Below are 24,443 nucleotides of genomic sequence, written 5' to 3'. Positions count from 1 at the left end.
TCCAGGGATTTATAGGCTTTCATGGCTTCTCCGTTAAACGGACCTGGAGCCTCGATTAGGTAGGTGTAGATGCACCCATAGTCCGTATCTGGCCAGAGGCTCAAATCATCCTTCCAACCTGTATAACATACAAATGATAATAAACATAACGTTACGTAGCCAGAATTTCTAGAGATTAGCAACAAACACATTTACACGTACTCATGTTTTTGTAACCTTTATCTGACACAAAAATCTACCTTATCAAAATCTAGAAACACATGTACACATGATCCTCACCTGTCAGACTGTATGGGTCAGGTAGGCGTACACCGTCACCAGTCACCGCCGAACCAGTCACTTCCGGGTTTGAACTATCGCCGGCGTCTTCGACACTTACCATTAATTTCTCAAAATACCTGGTTCGGTCATTAGGCTCCAAAGAGCTAATGTAGCTGTTTGAAGAACTCATATTGATTAAACGTATTAATTAAACCACATTAGGAACAGAAATATAACAGCCCGGAACGGATGACAGAAAGCCCGTACGGCGGGAAAATCAAAACAACCGGAAACACATGACGGAAGTCAAGAGGGCAAGGGTCATTTTCTCCCAAAATATTACACAAGAAAAAAAAAAAAAAAAGACTAAGAAGTAGTGAAAAAAATACAAAATCTGAAAAAATCCCATGGATGCGATAAAAACGTGGCTGAAAATGCGCAAATTCGCGTAAACAGTACGATCTGCTTCCGCGCCGGTATGCTAATTAGTAATCTGATCTCCTAACGCTTTTTGCCTACCAGTCAGCGCTCGTGCGCCGAATACCCCGGATGTAAACAATAACAGCGATTGCTCGTATTCTCCCACTCGACTCCTGACTCTGGGGTCCCAACACTCTATTCTACCCTGAAACAAGATTTTAATTTCAATTCTCAGACATCCTGGCAATGTTTAAAGGTTATTTTTATTACATATTAGGATATTTTTAATAGTAAAAAAAATAAAAACAGATATAGAAGAGAAGGAAAAGAGACTGTCCATACCTCTACTGTTCCACAGGCAAACAGATGGTGTACTGGGTTAATGTCGCACACATTGCTCTCTCTGGAACAACAGAAGACACTTCAGTTAGTACATGTTCATGTTGTTTAAAAAACATCATCGCTCAATGAAACAAATATCCCATGACCAAATATCCTACTTTTATTACTTTGTATGTCAAATCTGATCTAACATTGTAACATAACCACAGTTGACAAATGAAATTTTTGAATTCAGAAAGGGAGTTTATGTGACAAATATTGACCATGTGATACTTACACAGAATTGGTGACAAGAGGGTTGAGAAACCTGCCCTGTTCTAGATTAAGTCTGTAAACCTCCCGACTGAAATAGAGATACAAAGATTTAGTGGACAGTTGACTTGTCCTACACAAAAAACACAGACAGAATCTGTGGACATTCAACTAATTGTAGTCTTCCTTATCATTTCTTAGGTCAAGGGATTATAAAGGCACTTATGAGAAAGACTATACATATATTAGTCGAATACCCGCCATTACAAGTCACTAGTCCACTGCTGTAATGGTTGTATTACTGTGCATCCCAAGGGCTATAGAAATAGTGATGGGCACTGCCCCTACATACTGAAAGATGTTGGAAGGATTTTGACTCTTAGGAAGTTAAGTATGATACATGTAGCAAACAATGAGAGAGTAATGCAACTGATCATGATCCCAATATGTCTGCAAATTCTTCCCAGCAACAACTATAAACCAATCCCAGTTCAACCAATGACAGAATCAATGGCAATTATCTATTCAACCAATGAGAGAGAGGCTGCATATCCTTCAACTTTTTGCATTTATGTTTCTATTTTACATTTCTATGTTTTGCCAGAAGTGGATGCCACTGGGCAGGGCTATGGGTTTGGTCTATTACAAGAAAACTTGCAGAAGAAGAAAACCTGATGACATTGTTAACTGTACCAACCTTGCTCCAACAAAGTAGAGGTCACATGAAGGGTAGTGGAAGGAGAAGTCCCTCCCCACCTTGGGTATCCTGGTCCTGTAATACCTGCCGTACTGAGCATGGAACTCCACATATCTGTCACAGTGGAGAAACACCACCTGCAAATAACAGACAAGTAAACTGGGTACCTTGAGACCGTCTGATAGGTAGTATCTAAGAATGTTGGGTCTAACTACTTTGGCCTGTTTCAAATAAACCTTAAGAATCATAGATTACTTTAAATAAAGGATGTTTGTATCCATGCCTACATATTTTGAACCTACCTTTGAATAGTCTTCTGACAAGATGTCAAAGGTCACCACTGAAAATACAGAAGACTTGCTGTCAGAAATAAGATATAAAAAAGTACATGTTTTGAGAGGTATGCACCAAGAGGAGAGGGGAAGAAAAATTGGTGATAATTTGTTTCCTGACCTTCTGCATCCAAGCCTCTCTCAAATTTCATGGACATCTGTGCAACTTCATAGCACCTCACTCTGGGCTTGTAGGTTCCTGGAACACAGAGGGTATTTGCTACAGAAAGAACAGAAACACTCTGGAAAGACTCAGCAAAAGTCAAAGCCCAGCTCAAAAGAGCCACTAACAGACCAAGCCTAAAACTACATCAACTGTTTGTTTTTAAGACATTCTAATTCACCCTATTCTTTGATATTCTTATCTACCCCAATATCATCAGCAGGTGTTCTATGGTACCAAGATGGTACACTATCTGTTGAATTGTTTTTAAATTATATCAGCAATCACAAGGCAGTCTGTCTACCTGTAACCATGAGGTACTGTCCATCTCTGGAGCTCCTGACACAGTTACTGACTGCTGGCATCTCAAAGTCTTGAATGAGCTGTATTCTTCTTTGGATATCTGGAATGGGAGAGAGAACAATGACACATTTAAACAAGAACAAGATCTTCTCTTCAGAGCTTGTCCAAATAGCTGCCATAATTATAAGCTGGTTGAATGTGAGTTGGTCCGAACTACAACTTTATATTTGTAAATGCCACAAAGAAGAAGCCGGCACTGTACTTAAACATTTAGTATTACAAATACTTAATGCATGCTTATTTTCTAGTCATATCAAGGAGCTTTTATCTATGTTGATAAAAGCTCATTGGTCATATTTACTGCACTTTGCCCACTGGGTTGGCTACAATAGAAGTCTTGATAAATTAAATTTTCATTCATTCATTCATTCATTCTGACATTCATAATCCTTTATTCGTTTACCTGCATCTTTCTTCTGGAGATCTCTCTTCTTCCTGTCCGTTAACCACTGTTTAAAAGAGATAGCCTAATGTTAACATACATCTCTTATAGTGTTGGTAACATTCTTTTTCACAAAATTTTCATTTTCAATGAATTTTCAGGAGACATGAGATCTAGTGACTTACGATGAAAGTTTCACATTGAAAGAAGAAAATCAGAGTAATTTCGTGGTCATCATGAACAGTTACTGTTAACCTTCAGGGGAAGCCATCATTCATAAACTACAATTGTTACGCAGTAAAATTATACAAATCACATGCCAGACGCGTTTGGCGAAAACATAAAGCCCCCCTCCCCACATATCATGGACGCTACACATACCTCAGGCAGGGTCTTCCCTGCGATCAAGTTGTAAATTTTGACGTTGTTTGGAGTAGAGACTTGCATCTTGTCCGTTCCCTTTGCGTTGATGTGAGATTTAACTTGTTAAAGGCACCAGAATGAGCATATCAACGTGCAGACGCTCACTTTCAGACGGGCGCCGCCATCTTGAATAAAATGGGTGAGTCTATTCGACTGATAGGAATATCAGGTCTTATTCCTACAAATTAGAGAATGATGTCGCCATAGTTTGGCCTTTTTTCTTGACCCAGTGCAAGATTACGTATAAAGTACATAAAATCAAATAGTCTATCAAAAGTCTCCCACTTGTGCTGTTATGTTAGCTAGTCCATAAAAGGGGATTTATGAGACTATTCCAAATTTCCTCTCCTCTTTTCTGAATGGTTTCTGCCAGGCACAAGTTGCCACATCTTCTTGGAAGAAGGTGTGCCATGAAAATTCCTCCTTGGTTTTTTGTAGCTAAACCAATGTTAGAAAGCTCAAATTATGGAGAAAAACAGCTTCTCCTTCATTTTTGTTCTACATTTTATGAGAAACTGAACAGAGGGACAGGTAAACTGGGATGTCCAGTGTCAGTAGTTGGGAATGTGAAGGGTTTGACCAGTGTCTACAAGATGTGGCAGTGGAGGCCAGAGGTAAAACAGATACGGAAATTACAATGATATATGAAATTCTGTATGCATGTTGGGAAGAAATGGTTGCGCATGCACTTTGAAAAACCAATTGATTGAACTTTTTTCAGAAGGGACCACTGCGCCATCGTCACAGCATGGCAGTCGCTTGTTAGCCTGGTATCCAGCCGTAATATAGCTCCCGAGTCTCTTCTCTCCTCTTCGCAATCACGATGACGCAGTGGTAGGCAAAAAAAAATGATTTACCACTAATCAGATATTTGATCTGCTTATTTAGATATTAAACAATGATCCAATCTGGTGACATCCAGGACACTCTCCTGTTAGGCACCAGATAGTTGTTGAATGCCTTAGTTGTTGAATGCCATGACAGCGATTGCAATTTTTACATAGCAGCATTCTAGATTTAGAGAGGTGTGCATATGCGGTGTCAGACTCAGTTGTCGTTCAATGTAACTTGCTACTGAATGTCAGATTGCAAAGCTGCTGTGTTATGTCAAGAAGCTTTCATCAGATGAGAGCTCCTTGGTAATGTTAAAAGGATAAAATCAGGCCACATTTTCATTGTGACAGACAGCTACTTTTACATGCTTGTAGTTCATGTCTTTCAAATTTATTGTTTGAAAGCGCACCTCTGGAAAATGCATAATAAGTGAACATGCTTCATTTTCTTGTACTTAAAGAGCTGTACCTGGACCCAGAGGTCCCCTATCTGGACCTGCCCCCCTCCCCACTGGACTTCCATAGATCCTGGGTGTCACCCAACAAACCTGTCATCATCAGGGCAGCCATACAACACTGGCCTGCTCTCAGCAAGTGGAATCCACAGTACTTTCGGTCAGCTGCGCCTGATTGCCTTTGTCCATGTAACGCTCTTCTTAGATAAGCTAGCTGGTATAGGGTGTAAATTTTGCATAAAATCAGCACCTTTATATACCTCAAAGGTTAGTTAGCCTGTTTGCACTTTGCACAAGTCATAAAGCCACTGCCTTCCTGGATCTAGTGTTTCGTGTTGTCAGTACACCAGAGTCAATCAATAATCCATGCATGCCTAGGATCAAGGTGAAGGACCAAGACATAAACAAATACATCTGGACATTGTTATACAAACCAGTTACTACTAGTATAAAGCATGAATGATATTATGATTTTGTATAAAATAAGAAGTCCCAATATCTTTTAAGTAAATTCTAATGTTTATTTACACCTTTACCTTCAGACAGACCCTTGGAGAGAAGGAAGTGACCGTAGCAGTCACCCCGAATGGTTATGCAGATGCCGTGCATGATGGCAAGTTTGTCATGCCTGAGGAAAGAACTATGAAATTCTCTTCTTTTCTGGACATCATGGAAAGAAACACACAGCCCAATGGCATCTTTTATGTTCAAAAACAAAATTCAAATTTTACAGAGGAGTTCCAAGAGATTATTCCTGATGCAGATGTGGAAATATCCTGGGCATCTGAGGCTTTTGGTGAGTATTAATGTTGATGTCTGAACAAATATAAAGACTAAAGAAATCTTCTGTAAAGCTTTCCCCAAAGTTCTGTTTACAACTACATGTAGCAGCAAGCACCTGGATGCAGCCTTGCTAGTCTAATGCCTTGGAAATCTTTAAACAGTTTTCAAGAATTTCTAAGTACAATGATTGACCTGACAGAATTAAGTTATTAAAAGTAAGTGATTTAAATCATGTACATAAACCCAAACAGGAAAAGTATTTTTTATCCAAACACAGGAAAACTACCCGATGCAGTCAACTTTTGGATGGGTGAGGAGGCTGCTGTTACCTCCATGCACAAGGACCATTATGAAAACCTGTACTGTGTCATATCAGGACAGAAAACCTTCACCCTGCTCCCCCCTACAGACCTCCCATTTATCCCATATGGACTCTTCCAACCCGCCAGATACCATGAGAATGCCGAGGGCAAGTTTGATGTGATCGATGAAGAGGGTGTGGATTTCGTACCCTGGATACCCGTGGACCCACTTGACCCTGACCTTGACAGGTATCCTGAGTTTGGCCACGCCCAACTGCTCACCTGTACAGTTAAGGCAGGTGAGATGCTGTACCTGCCGTCTCTGTGGTTCCATCACGTCCAACAGTCACAGGGATGTATCGCTGTCAACTTCTGGTACGACATGGAGTACGACATCAAGTACAACTACTTCAAGTTCATGGAAGCTGTTGTGGCCAAGAAATATGATGTTTTTAAAAGGAAAAATAAAAATATTGTATCGCAATGACAGCAAAAATAATTGCTCACAAATGTGTGCCCTGTTCCGAATAATTTTTCCACACAATTAGGCTGCTTTCTGCTATGGCAGGGCCCAATGCAGTCCAGAAGTTAGCCCTTAGAGCAGAGAGAATATCTCTTCGCTTTTCTGTTATTTTTCTCCATTAGCAGTAGGATCAGTCATCAAGAGCTTCATAAGACCTACATTTTAATTAACAACCAGGGATTTACAATTTAATCTGAGCAAGGAGGTTTGATTCAATAGAACATATAGCCAAGTGTTTTTGTGTGTGTTTATGTTATTGTTGGAATCAGGAGTCAGGCGCTGTGACGCAGTGACATGTGAGTACCCTGTGTTATGACTGTTATTTACCAAGCCAATAGTTGACATACAAGAAAAGACATGAGCAAGTGTGCATTCTGTGAGAGTGATTCATCGTCACCATGGACTGTTTCATTAGCCTCAAGGTGCCATCAATTGAAGTTTATTCTTCTGTCTGTTTTAAGTGCATGTTTTCCTTAAACTGATGTCCAACATTTTGAAGAATTTTCATTTAGTCTGATTTTTTCCAAAAACATGGAAAAAGGAGGCTCTAAATCCAATGTACTAAAAAAACAAGAGAATTAAACAAAAATGCATATTAAAATAGAATGAAGGAAGTATATTCAATGCCAAAGTAAACAACAGAAATGGAAATACCCAAAGTCACTTTCTTACGTCTTATGACAAACTTTTCTTTCAGAAGCAAGTTGAATAACTGCCCCATTTTACTCCCAGTAAGTCATTTGGAAATGAGGGTTTCACGGTTTCACCATTTTTCCTTCCAAGATCTGCTCTGAGATTAAACTCCAGTCACTGTTGGAACACAGCCAGCGTCACAAGTGAGCAGGTCACGTTTGATTTGGCTCACTACTGGGTTTGAAGGGAAGCATCAAAGTCAAGTCAACTTCGTACTGACATTTCTTGGAAAACGGAAAATGTCATTTCACTCACCACTACCTACAATTTCAGGGAAATGTACAGTATCGTTACCTTTTATATGGCAACAGTCTGTTTGTTATAAGCTGCAAATGTTATATAAAATCTTTTTTTTTTTAATATTTGGACCCATCCTTGTGCGTCTTCTTGAAGCCGGGCCATGTTTACCAATGATGTAATAATGACGATTCGGTACCACGTGACCTGATCGCGCAACTTCCGGCAACAAACCATAAAGCAGCTGCGCGACTCCGCCGCGATCAAAACGCTGAAAAACTGCAGCCGGAGAAGGCTGGCGGAATAAGACGCCTTAGAATTTATCTTAGCATTCGAAGACAAGAGTTGTGGCGCTGTATAGAAGTTGACGATTTTTGTTTTGTCTTGTGAGAAAATTTGTAGAGCAGACCAGCGTTAGGTAGATCAACGCCAAGGACATCGACAGGTACCAAGCTACTAGGTAATTGGATTGCTACTGGGCAGAAAGCGGTGATTTTTGACAAGAATTAGCGGTCCTTTCTGCAAAGAGAAGACAGAATGCCGTTCTTGGGTCAAGACTGGCGATCTCCCGGCTGCGTGTGGGTCCGGACATGCTCGGGTTGGGAGAGGCTGCTGAGGCAGGACCCTTCACGGGAGTTCGGAGAAACCGAAAGGTAAGTAAGCCGCCAGCGCTGTTTTGGATATTCCTTTTGGTCGCCATTTTTCTGCAGCCTTTTCGACATCTTGTTTCGCAAAATCGAGGTAACGGGCATACTTGGTTATGTGTATGATGTAGTTTACGTGTCATCGTCAAGTATCAACTTAAATGGTTGACATTTTCGACTGATGAGGATCCCGTCTATATGTCCTAGTTGCGTCATCTCTCCGTTTCGCGGCAAAATCAGCTGTTCCATGTAAACAAACCGTGAGCTCAGACTGCAAATCGGCAGAAACGTTTATGATAATCTCGCACAGTAGCAGAAAGAGATGTAACCATGTACAGTTATTTTGCAGATAGTCCCAGAATATAGATTCGCGTTATTGTTCTGCACGTTATTGTCGTCAGACGGAACACATGTGATATGTTGATGGCGCAGTGTTTTGACCAAGCCGTTGTTTTTGTGTTATGGTTGTGAGGGGATAGCACACAAAGGACCGCTATAGGGGACGCCGTTTTATTTCAGACGACGTCACAACATCTGTTTTCGTGCCAAGGCTTTGGAGCGTTTTCTAACCCAGGCACTGACGCAATCATATCTGCAACGATCACATGATTTATGAAAATATTTTCGATGTTGTTGACATTTGGTTGATTTTTTTCTATTTCTTTTTGTTTTGGCATTAGATTTGTATGGTGCTATAAAAACATCTATGTCCTTGCAAGACAAAATGATTTCTACGTTCTTGTGTTGGATGTCATATATATTTCTATATTTCTAATCTTAATTTCTTCTAGATTTATGTATTTTCTGTTGCAACTGCCTGGAATGAATGATAGTTCTTCAGACATTGTTTTTGTGAGTCTAGGTGGTCTTGCTCCCTCATTGACTTTGAAAATAAAATAGCTCCAATAATGTCCCTAGACTCTTTGAATGGATGTTTACCAATTTAAAGGCATGTCTGTATGTAATTCCTTTTTTGCTATTGACAAGATCTTGATGTCAATAGCCACACAAATACATTTTCAATATATTGGACCATGGCCAGATAATGCCTATTTTTATTTGCTGTTGCTCCCAAGGATACAGTATTCTTGTTTACCTGATCTGTAAAGGCTCATTGGACAACTTAACGTTTCTTATTTACCTTTTCCTTTTCTTCACATTTCAGTTTCCAGAGGATAGATGAGCAGAACCAGCGTAACAACGAGAAGCATCAGACTGGTGAGACTGTGGACAACATACCCACCTGCGGGGCTCACTGTGGTCAGTACTGGGTTTCTGTGTTAGTGTGCCTGCACACAAGGAACACAACAATTATATCCAGTGTCCCGCCAGATGAGTGTTTTGGCATCACTAGACGAACAGTTTATTTTGCAGTGGACAATTTCCACAAAATTTCTGAGAGACGTACTCAAGATTTTTCAGTCGAAAGTTTGGATCAAACAATGTTGGATATAGTGTTGCAGAGATAGATATTCTGACTTTTTGGGGAACCATGCCCCATCTCTGAACACTCACCACATTTCTTACTTAGCTAGTTGCAATCATGCATGGAGCCTTTATGTTACCGTTTTTCATTCAAGTAACGTTAACCCTAATTGTACACCTGGCAACTTCTTTGTTTTAGATTGTTGCATACACCTTTTCATTACCATATATGGTGCAAAGAAACCTTACCTGCCAAAGATGATCAATAGTTTATTAGAGTATCCTATTGAAATGTAGTAATTGTTCTAACAACTTTGTTTCTATTGTTGCACATGTTCACTTTACCATAAATGGTAAGAGACGCTTTAACCTGCCCTATTCAAATTCAAATAGTCCCACCTGACTGATGACCATATATGGTAGTCATGTTCTTTGTTGGCTAGAGGTCCAGCAGTGTGTGAATGAATGAATGTGTCTATAATAGTGGGGCTTTCTATAATAGGTTTACCCCATATATGAGATCACCTCTTCTTTTTTTTCAAATGGCACAAGGTGCCTGAGGTCAACTTCTTACCTATATTTCATTTCTGTTTGCCAATAGTTTACTGAACTTTCTATTCCTTGTAGTTGTATACCTTTTGGTTGTGTTCTGGGACATTAACTGATTAAATCTTGTGTAATATTGTTTCCTTCATAGCTCTGGATAAAGTTATCATATTGTCAGTTTAGGTTAAACAATTAACATTCTCCTAAGTACTCTGCCATGATTTTCATCAGGAAAGTTTCCTTTCCATACCAAATACTAGAACAATAACAGAACAACTTGAAGTTTGATAGAGCACCAATAAAATTTCCTTTGCAAGAAGAGGGATTGTAACTTACATAGAAAATTTGTGGGGAATCGTGGGCCAATCTTCTTATCATGCACATGTACAACCAAATATGGGCAAATGATCAGAAATACATTTTTGTATACATCCTTCCACCTGTTAACTTACTCTATCTAATTCAGTCTTTTCCGTTCCAACACCTTTTCTCTTATATTTGTGCTTTCCTGTCTGCTTTATTTGTGTGCCCCCTTGTTTGCCCTTTTCAACATAGATGTTGTACCCAAAAGTTTCATTTCCCAGTAACGATCACTTAAATTCCACATAACAAAATAATCCACCCTAAGGTCTGCTACCCATAGGTATTACCGTATATGGTATGGCATGTGTTGTCCCAGAAAATTTCAACAAATGAAGAAAATCTCTTATCTAATCATTGTACTGTCAGGGGATTTGTTGAAGTTTCAGAAACTAGAAGTGGTGAATTCTCTTGTGGTGGTTATGACTAATGTTGTGTTTGAAGTCCCACACTTTGACAGTTGTTCTACTGATGAGATTTTAACATTAAATCCACCATCATTTTCAATTGCATGTATATTATACATGTGGCCTTTAGGAGTCTCTTTATCCCAGTATCACCTGTCTGTATGTTGCCCTTATATGGACATTGGGTGCCATTTTCTTTAAGGCCCCTTTTGTTAGTATCATTTTCTTACTAGCTTCTAGGTTCAGTTCATTATTTTCAAATGTCCATTCATATCTCAGTGCCACCTGTGTGACGCCCTTATATGGACATTGAGAGACTCCCCATGACACCTGTTGCCCAAGGGGCCCACCTGTCATCACCCTTTGGGACTTGGAGTCTCATGCCCATATATGGAGAAAGGACTCTCTCCATGCCAGTTGCTTGCCCTTTAATTTCTGGAGTTATCTTGGGTTTGAGAAGTTCTTTAATCTGTCAGCAGGGCTATACAGGCTCTTCCATTTCTACTGTCTGAAGGGACTGGAAAGAATTTGTAGCTTGTGTTTAGAACGAAAAGTCCAAAAAGATACTAGTGCAGTCATTTGGATACTTATAGAAGTCCTCTTTACAATTGCATCAAAACATTGCACATGTTTATTCTAAGATTTATCTCCAGCTATAATTTTTTTCCATCCCACTCATTTTTGGGAGCCAGTATTGTTAACTTTTATCATTATCTGTCATATCAAGCTTATGGAATTACTTTGAAGTTGTGGCAAACTCCAAGTCCACTCTTTCTCTCCAAGAGTTCCTGTTTTCCTGACTGATATCGGATATACCCTGACATCCCTGGCAAGTCAATCAATGTCAGCCCGAGGCACTGACCAATACAGGAATTAGCTGTGTCTTGGTTTCCAAAGCTCACCCTTGTTCACTGTATCCCTAACACAGAAGAACCAGAGGAGAGAGAAATTTTGGATGGAGTGTCCAAACTGCTTGAAGCAGCAGGAGGTAAAGACCATGGAACTGTAACACATCAGATTCTACCTGATTCTTAATTATACCTCTGTAAATATCAATTACACACATGTCAAACCTAGGATAAAACAGTTAAGTACTTGTAGATATAAAGATATCATACAGTAGCCTCTTGTGACATGTGCATGCATGTGCTTGCTTTGTGCTTGCTGCAAACTTGGACTGCTCTTTACCTAACAAACTGCATTGCTATCTCAGCAGCTATTCTAGACTACTACATTTAGATTTACCACAGCTACTAACCGTGCAGCTTGTCTAATCCCCCATGTTGCCCCCACACAGACCAGCCTGGGGATGGGGACCTGTTGGAGGGGGAGGTGTCCAAGTTACTGGAGGTTACTGGAGGTAACAAACCGACCACAATCATCTTTATCATTCTGCGCATCCTGCACTCAAATATCCTCGCTTTTCTTGTATAGATCTCTTTTCTTTCTTCTGGTTAAGAAAGAAGACTTGGCTTTATTCTATTGTCCCATCAAGAGAAGCAATGGAGGTGATGTATATTGTAACTGTTTCAGAAAAACATGGGGGGGGGGGGAGGCAAATGAAGGTAAAGGGAACAAGGTGGGGACATGGTGAGAATTTTGAACAACACACAGGTAGTTTTCCTCCATCCTTTTAAGTGTAATGGCCATGACAGTTGCTGATATAAGAGAAGAATGTCTCCTTGCCAGTTCTTGTTTGATATGGATCCAGGTGCAAACTAATCTCTCCATTGGGTAAGCAGTCCTACAAAGTTTACAGTAGAGAGGTGAGTCAGGTCAGCCAGGGCAGGGCTTGTGTAGAACTCAGACATCTGTGTAGGGAGTACTGGGGCTTAGTTTATCCTCAGACTTTGAGCAAATGTCTACATCTGGCTGTGGGGTGACATCAGTCATGTTGTTTCACAAGGAGGCTCTAAAGTCTCACAACTGTGATTTTCTGTTACCAGTAAACCACAACCAACATGTATATTTACAGTATATTTGTCCACGTCTTAACCAATACAGTACCAAAGAGTCATATTTTCACGTGCAGTCCCCTAACTTCATATTGTAGCAGTCTTGGTTGTCTGAAAACTGTTATTTCAAATGATCCTTTCCTTTATATATGTAGAAGATTTTGTATACTGGTATGGCAGAACAGGTATTTTTGATAACAATTTTTCATATCGCATGATGATGTGTGTCTTACAAGGAAAGGAAAAGGAAATTTCTCTTAGCTTTTACCTTACTTATTTGACAGTTTTTTATTTGTTGAAATTAGATACATGTAATACTGATTCCTGAGTATAAATGAAATAATGAAACACAATGAAATTGAAATTAAACAAATTAATAAATCATTGCAAGTCAGTACAAGGGTTACCGTAAGAGGTGTCCTTGATACCACGGTTTGTGAGTCAAACAAAGTCACACTGTGAAAGTTGTACCTTCGAACCCAAGTGTTGAGCATATGGACAGAACATGTCTTGAGGCAAACATGAGGGATGTTCCATTTGGAACATTTTTAGGGGATGGGGGTGAAAATCTGCTAGTATTTCTGAAATGAACTGTCTTAGCATGTCAACAAAAATGACGATATTCAACAGGAGAACAAGTTCCAGGAGTCATGTTTAAAAGAACATGATTATTGTAAAGACCAGAACTTCCAAAAAGTGGACAATTGCAAGATATACTTTTATTGACTGTAATGCTATATAACTGGTAAGACTGTTTTAAATTTGAGTTGAGCAAACCAGTGCTTTCTGTGTCTGTTGCATTGCTTGTCATGTCTGGATTTCTAAAGTTGGCCTGTCTGAGATAAATATAGCAATGACTACCAGCTGTGAACATGTTGCTTAGGGAAGGACTGTTCTATTCACAGGGACAAGAGGTTAATATGAAGGGTGCATCACTTCATTCATCATACAGTAGTTCCTTTCATGACTATGACTATTAGCAATTGTATTTACTTTGGACCCGCTTAAGCAATTTTTCAACAGCCTTCTAAGAGGCATAGATCAAATAGTGGGCAGTCTTAAGTGATGATCTGTTGCAACATTATCACCAGGGTATAAAATCTCTTGGAGGGTTTCCAACGGAGTGACGCACTTGCAGACAGGTCTTTAGCCTGGATATTGCCCTTGTCTATTTATGCTTGTTTCCGCGGTGAGAGTGTATTAGTTTGAGAGCAAGCTGACGAAGATTGTACCCATGATAAGTTGTGCTGAGATTGGATTTTGTAAATCTCATTAAAACTTTGTGCTTACATTTTTTAAACAAGTTCCCACTTCTGAATTATGACAATTTAGGCCACATCCCAATATTTGCTGGACTGTCTTGTGTATGTGGGGTATGTTGTTTACTGCATTGTTGTGACCCTACGAAGCAGTGTGCAATAAGACTGGCACATATCCAGGAAATGTTTCCACTGCAGTCACATGTTAATCACACACTTGTTGCCAGAACTCTCCCTCTCTGTGATGTTGTTGGGAAGCATGACATATGGTTTGAAGCATTTGTCTTTTGGAGAAGGGACTTAAAATGGGGGGCCCTGCCAAAAATGGAACAAACTGTTCCTACCTGGCCTGACGAACTCTATGAGTTCTCTACAATATGGTTTTGATACTTCCATTACAGTTGTCCTTTTCCAATCTCACTCTTGTTACGACTCTGTGAACATCATAGTCACGATCACTGTCTGTATGTCAATGTTTGTGTTGGTTTCATATTCAATAAAGGAAAACATTCACAATTCATTAAAACCCAAGTATGTACTTTAGCATACCTGTAGGTCACACACAAATTTACACACATTAAAAAGTTACTTTGCCCCCTATTAAGCAAGTTGAGTCACCTTTTCAGCTGACATGTTTCAAGTAACACGTACAAGTAAACCAGCCTAAGGTGGTTATTTTAATTACAGGTAATTACATGTTACACACTAGTTCTGTATGTTAAGCTAAGTACTCATGCTCAACAGAGTGGGGTGAAGAAATTGGTACAGAGTGCCCCCCAAAGGGTATGATATGGAGACTTGCTGGGGATTTAAACCCTGAATCTTCAGATTCGCAAGGACATCAAGTCCACTGACTTGGTATGTTTGTGTTGCAGAGAGCACACTGGGAGAGTGTTACCACTGGGTGTACTACAGCAGGGACAGCACTCGGGAGGTAAGGAAACTCAGGATTACTGCAAACCTCGCAAGCTTCACAGCCTGCACCAATGGAAGGCACTTCAGCACCTGTTAGAAAAACAAACATCCTGACCAGTACGGTTCCTGGAAAATCTTTTTCTGCAGTAATGTTAATCTCTACACAAGCCAATAATTATTTTTTTTAATGTGCCAGGTTGCCATGAATTTTTGTATGCAGATGGTAGTAACTACTGGTAGAACATTAAATAAAATCTACCAAATATGCAGTTCAGAGGCAGTGTTCTACAGTGTATAAAATAGCATTTCTAGCCATGTTGTAACTCTGGCTCATGACCCTGCCCTCCTGTAGTGCCATGGCTACCTAACCCTGGGAGAAGCTGTCAGAAAGCTGGACTTCAGCAATGCAGTGGAAGACACAAAAAGGTTCAGATATGTTTGTAAGGTAAGTAGCATTTGGTTTCCTACACAGTTTTTTGGCAAATGTTACAGTTGTATTATTTTTGCTGCTTTTAGATATGTCGATGTAGTCAACCATCGAAATATTTTTGGTGCCATTTCGATTGAAGACTGAGGACATTCTCTTCTATGCAGCTGCTCCACCTATTGCTTGGTGAGAAAATGACAGAGCTGGCTGGTAGTGCCCAGAAAAACCTCTTCAGTATTCTGGAAAAGATTGTCAACAGAGGTAGGAGTTAGTCAGTGCCTATCAACTTATTGACATTGCAATTGCACAACAGCAGAGATTATATTTGTACTCAAGACAGTTTTTAAAAATGACACAAGAATGTAAAAACTTAACATGTACATCATGAAATACATTTTCTCCCTAATCTTGACTTTACTTGACTTGACTTTATTCAGATCCACTTTTAGCTATTACAACAATGTCAAACATTATGTTGCCAGCTATTCTTCCAGTGGTCTACATAAAATACATTAATACACGCACAACATTACATAAATACAAAACATAATATGTACAATGCAAACTATACAACTGAGAGAAAAACAAGTTCATTTAGTAACTGTGTTCCAGTGGCAAGCCATACGGTAAAGGAAGCGCTTCCTTTCTGCATTGGTCCTAGGTTTTGACAGTTTGATGCAGTTTGTTGTTGTTGACCGTGTTTGGTACCGACTGTTGGTTGACTGGAATGTGAGTTGGGTGTAAAGTGGTTTTGGTAGTCCTGTGTTCACTATCTTGCAGAATGTAGCATAACTTCTTTGTTGTATTCTCTCCTTTACTGGTGACCAACCCAAGATGTGTAACCTTGTTGCACTGTCCGTCTTGTTATCACATCCAAGGGCAAACCTTGCTGCTCTGTTTTGTACCACTTGGAGACGTTTGATGTTCTTGGCTGTTGTGTTTCCCCACACTGGAGAACAATAATCCAAGTGAGAGAGTACCAGGGTTTGTGCCAGGTCGTTCCTTATCCTAGGAGGTAGTTTGTTTCTTATCCTGTTCAGTTGACACATACTTGAGTTACACTTCTTCACTATGTTAGTGATGTGAACATCCCAAGTCAGGTACTGATCTACATGTACTCCTAGTAGCTTCGCGGATGGGACCTGCTCTAACTGCTGTCCCCTGAGCCCTAATCAAAATATCCAAATTTGAAGACAACAAATTCTGAGAAAGGCAGATTGGATAAACATTTCTAAACATAGATTTTACTAGATTGTTACATTGATCACTATGGGAATGTATGGAATACTCCTCTTACAATTGACATATGCATATTTACTAGTGTCTGACCTCTTACCATGTGTGATTCTTTTCTAGTTATTGAATCCCAGACAGACATTGGTCCCATCCACGAGCTGCTGACCATGGCTGCCAAGTCTCTGTGGGAGGAGCGCTGGCACCACATAGGCTACAGTAAGACCCTGTGGATCCAGCGCATGGAGGCTCTACTGAGGATGAAGGGCAATCTCAACAATATCAGGATCAAAGAGGTGGGGATGTAACATGCATTGGCATAATACCGGTAGTAAGACTTATACCGGTAGATTAAAAATACTGGAACTTAAAGAGATCTACACATGCAACAATAGTTATTTCTGAGCTGTGCACACTTCAGACATCTAGGTGTCCAATACACCATTTACAAAGCATCGATAACAATGCATTCGAAGACAACAAGGCCAAAAGTTTTCAGTATACTTTTTTTTAAATTTTGGGGTAGGCAGCTCGTCGTGGGACGAACACACTGTCACATTCATTGCCAAATTTATATAGATCATAATTACACATGCTCACGGCACAAGACGAACATGATTCAACAACAATCTTGAATTTCTGTTGGTGACCTACAACTCATGTAAAAGTGTGAAGAACCGTTGCATAATAGCCCGGATCTACGACTGAATGGGCAAAATTGAACGTACGCAGCCATTTTCCCGCCATTTTTATATCTACGCTAGCAGTGAAGTGTTACGTCATAGCGGTTGTGACGGACAGAAGTTAATTGAAAATTCTTGACAGTATACGTCCGTTTTCTCATGAAATTTTGTATGCTCATGCAGGTTTATGTTTTATGCATTTACTGACAGAAAAGGAAGGAACATCAGAGGATGTATAAATGTACATAGCGGCAGTTAATTGTGCCGTGTTTCTTCCTACCGGTATTTTGTACCCCCTCCCAACCACGCGCCCGTTCGCCGTGTATTTCCGCGGCGTGTTACAATTACAATATTACGCTTTTAGCAGGACAAGAGTGGCAGAAAAGTTACACAGAAGAAGTGGCAAGGGTAACCTATAACAGCAACATGTAACTGGAGAAAATGATGCGTTGACAATTTGTCAAATCAGTATGGCTAGAGAAATCGTCGTAAACGTACCGGTATTATGATAATAGATGTTACAGAGATGTTGGTTGCTCTCATATAAAGCTGTTGGCATTAATTCTGCCAAGCAGTTGTATTGGCAACTTTAGACGTTCTTCCCTTTGTGGCAGATGCCTTGTTTGTCAGTTAAGTTGTAGATACCTGTTATTGCTTAGTGCACATCTAAAACAAGTTAACTAGAAAGTACTTATCACTCCTTGACATTTTGTTTTCAGAGAAGTGATGATGGGAAGATGACCTTGACTGACCTCCCCAACGAGGTCATCCGTGAGATTCTCCACAGGGTTGCGGATCACAGGGACATCTTCAGCCTGGCCGCGTCCAATCGCGGCATGTCAGAGTTCGGCAGGGACTGGAAAATGTGGAAGAATCTGTGCGAGTTTCACTTCACAGAAGAGCAGGTAGAAATCATTGTAAATGCTTGAAGAATCACACAAAAGTCCTGCTGTTATTTGAAAATAGCTACAGTAATAAGCAAAGTTGAAGTTTTGTGTGATTTCTAGAAGTCCAGTACTGCAGGAGCATAAGCTTGAATCAAACTACAACTACACCACAGCTTATACCAACAAAACCTTAACAATTACATTAAGCTACTTTGTAAGACTGGTCTAAGCTGGTCAGAATGTTACAAATTTCATTCATTTTTTTTTTTTTTTTTAGATAAAGACATTTCTGAAGGAGGACAAGGAAAACAAAGACATACCATGGCAGGAAATCTACCTTAGGTGTTACAGGTGAGTCCTACTTGAATCATATGATGCAAAATGTAGGTAGGTGATTACAGCTATGCAACAAGACATGCCTGTTTTGTTTTGCACATTATTGTTGACAGCTATCTTGGTCACCCAGAGTTTTACAAATGATCATGCCATCCCTTTGACATTGCATGTGACTGTGTCACTGTGCTCTAAAGGTGCAGGCCTTTACAGTTCTAACCAGTACTTGTTGTTGTGCATCTGCAGGAGGTTCGGCCCCCGGGAAGTGTTCACAGACATGCTGCAGCTCTGCTGCTCCTGTAAGGTCCTCTTCTGGAAGGTGAGAGCTCAAACTTACCATGGTGGACTGATCAACTGGTCAGATGTTTGTGAAAGAACTTTCTCTTGTTTTGCTTCATGTGAAAATCTGTGCTGACACTGTGGTGGATACCTAACTGTAGTTTTGTGTGTTTTACTGTCACAGGACACAGGCCACCCCTGTCTGGACCCAGCGAATGCTGTCAGCCTCCCCATCACCCCTAAGGACTTCCTCAAACTCTTTGAGATGTGAGTAGCAGATAGCAGCATCTCAAGGAGACTTGTCTCCCCCAAACCACATTTTCCAGCCATGGTGATTTGAAAAGGAAGTGGGTTGTGATGTGTACAATACAAGCAAAAACAACAGTTCCACTATTGGTATGTGTGTAAAATATATTTCCTACTACAAATGTGCACATGTATATATTATGAGAGAATGGTATAGTAGTCTATTATACACTTGTATTGCTTAGCTCAGCAAAGTTGGTCATAATGGATAAAATAGTATTATTTCTAAAACCAAAACAGTACTTAGGAAATAATCTAACTAGTTTTATGACATGAATGGAAAGAAATCATGACGAAATGATCATGATACCATCTGGCTGGTCACAAGGACTAAGTCCTGGAAATCTAGTTGGTCTGACAGCCATAGGTGAAAGGCAAGTGTACATTACTGCTAAGTACACCTTTGTGTACATATTTATTTTCCTTTTTTTCAAATGGAGTGTGCTTTGAGGTGAGGTGAGGTGCTTTAGCTACTTTTTATATGGTATATGTTGACAGGTTGTCGTTTTTCTCCTGAATATATGATATCGTGTAATTTACTGATATCAAAAATAGGTTACTTTTGATATTGATTAAGCAAATTTAAAAGGTTTGAAATACAATAATGTATGAACACACAACTTTATATTCTATATTTTAACTATCCTCTATTCATTCTTTTTTATCTCAGCTTTTATCAAAATAGAAACTTGACTTCTTGGGAAAGTTTATATCAGGGTTTATGTTTTTTAAAAGGACATGTCTATTTCTGTGCACAAGGTTTTCATATATATATATATATATATACATATATATACATATGACACAGGATTAGGATGACACACACCTTTTGTATGGGATGACTACATGTAGTATGTATTCCATGATACTGCATTAGACACACATATTCTAAATGCAAACTTGTATAGATGCTATTGTTTGTATATGTAGTGAAGATATATATTATACTCTTGTAGATCAACATTTTGTATCATGTCTGTGAAGTATATAATCTATATATATATATATATATCACTGTTAGAAGTATATACATGTACATATACATTTTATTGCAACTTATGACAATACTCTTTCATTTGCCAGTGTGTTATTGTTTTCCATTCATCAAATGTAGTTGGTTGACAATGACTGCCAGGCTAAATACACCAGCTTTGAGTGGTTCTTTTCCCCCACAAAACTCCAAGAGAGTATGATGATCAGGTCTTTTTTTTTTATAACAAATATTTATTGTAGAAAGTTGTGGAAGGATACAGTAAAGAGAAATGTCAGTGTGTAAATGGGTATTCCTACTTGTCACCAAAGATTCCTCCAGATCTGTACAGACGTTGAGGAGAGGAAATGTATATATTATTACCCATGTAGCGTATGTTACATCCAGAATACTGGTTTGAAGATTGCTCAAGTCTGGTTCCCAGTACTTGTAGAGCGAAGGCGCATGTGTCTGCTGTTGTCTCTTTTTTCCATTCTCATGAGCACAGGGGAATGGATTGAGATGAGAAAATGAACACAAGAGGGGTGAGAAAAATACCAATCAACCCATATATTTTTTTCCAAATGCAGAAAGTTTATCAAAGCATCACAATCTTAGCTTATTTTTCTGTCTTGCTCAAATTGAGTTTAGCTGGCATGACATGGAATGGATATGCCTTTTCTGAATATTGTTGTTGAAATGTGAAAACTGTTGTTGAAATGTGAGATGAGAATTAATTGTTAAAATTTGTTGAAGAACTATTAATTCTAGGAGCAATGGACAGAAACTTTCTAATATGGAAGTAATAAATACTACTGTATATAGATTGTTGTCAGTCAATATTGTTGTGACAATGTGTTTTTGCCTTGTCAAGGTGGTTAGAATGGTCTTAAGTTCTGTGCAGATTTTTGTTTGTGGGCTACAGAAGGAGCAATGAATTGTTGGCATAAATGTGGATTCAGATCTTGACCACTTGAATATGATGGTTCACTTGTTATTTCACTAATTTTCACCAGAGGGCGTTGCTTCACCGCTGGTCACTGTAACAGTTGCAAACAGGAATGCATTTTCTACAAAACAAGTGTCAACTACCAGCATTTACTATGTGTAAGTTTTATAAATGTACCCAAATTATGTGTTACAAACATATTGAATAAAGCTCTCAGAGGAAAATGAATATTCCTTGTTCCATATTTATACCGTTATGACTTACTTTTAGATAAAATTCTTTATTAGACTAAAGTACAGTAATGTTTGTAAGTAGACCTTACAAACATAACTGTACATTGCATATAAAGTGTATGCAAATAAATATAATATAAGAAAACAAGAGATCATCCCATAACAAAAAAGAACCTTTCAGAAGTTGTTGTAGATGTTGTAACTTTAGCACTTTGTGATACCCCGGCAAAACTACTCACCAAGCAGTGGTTGGGGGGAAATTTGTGACCTTACATGCCCCATTTTCTGTTTCCTGGCAGATAGAAAACTGGACACATAAGAAGAGGGTTAAAATTTTGTCCAACAACATCTGTTTTGAAGAGTAATCATGATATTGAACCAGGGTGATCTCAATGTAGCCAAGGTAGAACTGGAATTTTCATCATAACTGACAGGTGGCGCTTTTGCTCAGACCATGGAGATTCACTTACTAGTAGTCACATATACATGTACCTAAGCCAAGTACAGTTGTTGGAATTAAGTTAAGGGTGCAATTTTGTCAAAACATACAAGCAGGTTAACAATTTCTGTATCAGTATCATGTATAGCCTTACAATAAGTAAAAAGGCACAGTTTGACTTTGATGGTCAGGACCTTGCATGTTCATGCCATACTTTCACCATTACAATGCTTGTTACACAAAAGCTGTGCCCTGAAAGGACTGCACTGGGATGACACAGCAGCCCCCCAAAAGTTAAACAGTTGCACTATGTAAAATTGAACTAATGGGGTTGCATTCTTCCTTGATGGAGTACTTTCTCCCTTGATAAATTCCTGTACATCTGCTTACAATTCTAGTTATTCCATCACCCAACATGGCATGTCCCTTCCCCTGGCACAAAGGGGAAATTTCCCAAACCCCTGTAGCTAAACACTCCTGTTACAGGCCATTAAGCAGTATTAATACATCAATGATGACAAGGTGAACAATAAGGGAGGGGAGGTACCATGCAAGCAAAATCTCCTCAAGCTATGCTGTGATTGGTGCATTGGAGGATGAGTGATGGGTGGAAATAGCAGCTTGTATTGATGAAAGAACCGGTGGAACTTTCACATGACAGCAAGATGAAAAGGTGACAAGAAATGAATGAGCAGTATGGAACATGGGTGGGTGGTTTTGTATGAGGATATAAACCATTGTCCCACAAGGCACCATAGCTAATGACTGGGCAAGCAACTTTCTGTCTGCTTGGAGAAGTGACCACTGCAGGATAAAACAGTTACTAGTCACTACGACAGCTTGTCTGGTGGTCAAATATACCCAGTACAATGCCTTTGCAGAATGATCCCAATATCGGAAAAAACATTACTGCCACCTAATAAACTGACACATGATGCCAAGCATGACTTTACACTTTCTTTATTTCACTCAAATGTAACGTAACATTACAGTAGTTTCAATGCCAATCTTGAAGTCATCTAAAAGACTAAAGCCATTATGAGCTGCTAGGAGAATAATGCACAATAATGTTACATGTACTATGATGTAGTGAGAATGTTTTCAAATCAAACTTACATCACAAGAACACATTATTGGTTGAAACTATTCTAAACTTGATTTTTTTTAAATTCCCGGGTTTTACATCTACGTTATGAATGACCTTTTAAGGGAGTTATAGTTGCTATTTCTATCCATGCACAGCTTTAAACAATCAGTTTGTTCATCATTTTATTGTGGCACCACATCACACTTCGTAGATGCTTTGATGGTAAAAATGTAACATTTTTTATATGCATTTACAAAATTGACCTACACAAACACGAAGCATACCGTTAGCAGGATTAAACAGTATTCATATTTCTAAAAATGGAAAAAAATGACCCTCTCTCCAGGTCAGTTGTTCAAACCCCACTGAGCTGTTGGTCCAGTTGTTGTCTAGCCTTGACCCTCCTGGCCTTTCCGTCTGCGTGGCCAGCGTGGTGACCAGTGGCGTACATCGACATTATTCCCATTCCATGGGGGGTCGGACCAACTATTGTCCCCCCACATGCTTCCATACCTTTACACACAAAGGCTTGTCTGGTCTGCATCCCCTGTATCCAATCACAAACATGTCTGGCTTCATCCTTGATGGGGAATTCATTCCCTCCATTCATCCACACAACAAAGCAGAGGTCCGAAGGTCCAGTGATCCTCGGGGTACCTCGTATCCCACCGTCTGAATTTCCCTCCCGACAAAGGGCAGCAGAAAGCACGCTACGACATGCTCATCTCTGGTCATCTTCATGTGAATGAGTGTCGGGCTCCTATTGTAGGGATCTAACCTGAATCTAACCTGGATCAGCTCTAATCCACATCATCCTGGTGGTGTACCAGAACAGTGGACAAAAATGGTCCTCAGATTAGCAAACTTTTGCTATATCAAGTATTTGTACTGCTAGCAACTCAAAGGAACAGCTCAACAAACCACACATTGTTTTTCAGAAGAGGAAAAAGTAAATGTAATATTGATGAGGAAATGCCTAACAATGATTAAGGGTTGAATGTGAATCATAGGAATCAGTTTCACAAAAATACTCCAAATGTTTTTAAAAATGTAAAGAATGTTCCTGAACGAAACATCTTCCTCCCTTGGTCCCATCCACTCTCTGATTCTCTGGCATCTAAAGGACTGCCACCATGTGTGTGGATGAAGGCATTTCACAAGAAAACTAGACTGTGCATCATTTATATTTATACAGTAAGGCTTGCATTGAACAGTAATTTGTACCATTTGTCTGAAATCCAGCCATGTTCAACAAGCTTTAGCCACTCCCAAACGTTCAGTCGCTCACTACCAAAGCCCTCATCAGATGCCAAAGCAAGCAGCAGACAGTTAGTAACCATTAATGAGCCTAACCAGTGTGAGTGCAACCAAATTATAAAACTATTAACGTTCATAAAGAATACATTCAGCTTTTTGACTATGCACTCAGTCTTCTTTTGAATCATTTTCTGATCGGCAAGTACACACTGTGCTTTTACACCAGCAGACTCTTAAATAATCTTGTCCACTCTGGTGGTCCTTCAGTTCAGGAAAATCACAGCGGAAAGATTTTAAAAGATGATCAAAGGCAGGAAGATGCTGAGTTAGCAATTTTCCACCAAAAGAGCACATTATCCTGTCAGGACATGAAAGCAAAAACTAGGTA

At 39.4% G+C, this 24,443-nt stretch overlaps 3 protein-coding genes across 5 annotated transcripts in view; 2 read left to right on the top strand and 1 right to left on the bottom strand.

Annotated features, from left to right (window-relative positions):
* LOC118404254 (nucleolar protein 10-like) overlaps positions 1-3,774 on the bottom strand; it is a 10,952-nt gene extending 7,178 nt beyond the window's left edge. The window contains exons 1-9 of the mRNA XM_035803309.1: positions 3,594-3,774; positions 3,234-3,279; positions 2,772-2,870; positions 2,426-2,503; positions 2,275-2,312; positions 1,973-2,109; positions 1,301-1,366; positions 1,024-1,084; positions 840-886 (exon numbers count right to left, since the gene is read on the bottom strand). Coding sequence (XP_035659202.1) covers positions 840-886; positions 1,024-1,084; positions 1,301-1,366; positions 1,973-2,109; positions 2,275-2,312; positions 2,426-2,503; positions 2,772-2,870; positions 3,234-3,279; positions 3,594-3,659 — 638 coding nt within the window. The 5' untranslated portion in view covers positions 3,660-3,774. The remainder of the gene's footprint in view (positions 1-839; positions 887-1,023; positions 1,085-1,300; positions 1,367-1,972; positions 2,110-2,274; positions 2,313-2,425; positions 2,504-2,771; positions 2,871-3,233; positions 3,280-3,593) is intronic.
* A 320-nt stretch (positions 3,775-4,094) lies between these two features.
* LOC118404291 (bifunctional peptidase and (3S)-lysyl hydroxylase JMJD7-like) lies at positions 4,095-6,896 on the top strand (the record flags this gene model as incomplete). Its single annotated transcript, XM_035803362.1, is given in 4 exon segments — positions 4,095-4,249; positions 4,930-5,083; positions 5,466-5,719; positions 5,984-6,896. Coding segments are annotated over 4 exon segments (993 nt in total). The 3' UTR covers positions 6,496-6,896.
* Positions 6,897-7,655: 759 nt separating this feature from the next.
* LOC118404270 (F-box only protein 32-like) lies at positions 7,656-21,267 on the top strand. 3 transcript variants are annotated; one of them, XM_035803334.1, is made up of 12 exons: positions 7,656-8,114; positions 9,271-9,365; positions 11,772-11,831; positions 12,141-12,203; positions 14,933-14,991; positions 15,325-15,417; positions 15,567-15,660; positions 16,756-16,928; positions 18,035-18,220; positions 18,480-18,553; positions 18,782-18,854; positions 18,999-21,267. In XM_035803334.1, exons 1-12 carry the CDS (start codon positions 7,999-8,001, stop codon positions 19,083-19,085), a joined length of 1,173 nt encoding a protein of 390 aa, XP_035659227.1. In that variant the 5' UTR covers positions 7,656-7,998; the 3' UTR covers positions 19,086-21,267. The 3 variants fall into 3 exon arrangements, with proteins under 3 accessions (XP_035659227.1, XP_035659235.1, XP_035659243.1); XM_035803342.1 differs by lacking the exon at positions 12,141-12,203 and having other exon boundaries at positions 7,659-8,114; XM_035803350.1 differs by lacking the exons at positions 11,772-11,831; positions 12,141-12,203 and having other exon boundaries at positions 7,668-8,114.
* Positions 21,268-24,443: the final 3,176 nt, after the last annotated feature.

Source organism: Branchiostoma floridae, chromosome 2 (assembly GCF_000003815.2).
Source record: "Branchiostoma floridae strain S238N-H82 chromosome 2, Bfl_VNyyK, whole genome shotgun sequence".
Taxonomy (NCBI): Eukaryota; Metazoa; Chordata; class Leptocardii; order Amphioxiformes; family Branchiostomatidae; genus Branchiostoma; species Branchiostoma floridae.
The sequence above is the reverse complement of the archived record's forward strand: the minus strand, read 5'-3'. Positions and strand labels throughout refer to the sequence as shown.

Coding starts and splice junctions, on each gene's coding strand:
- LOC118404270 (XM_035803334.1), top strand. CDS start 7,999: ATGCCGTTCTTGGGTCAAGACTGGCGATCTCCCGGCTGCGTGTGGGTC. Junction 12,204..14,932: donor GTTACTGGAGGTTACTGGAG/GTAACAAACCGA, acceptor TTTGTGTTGCAG/AGAGCACACTGGGAGAGTGT. Junction 15,661..16,755: donor GGAAAAGATTGTCAACAGAG/GTAGGAGTTAGT, acceptor ATTCTTTTCTAG/TTATTGAATCCCAGACAGAC.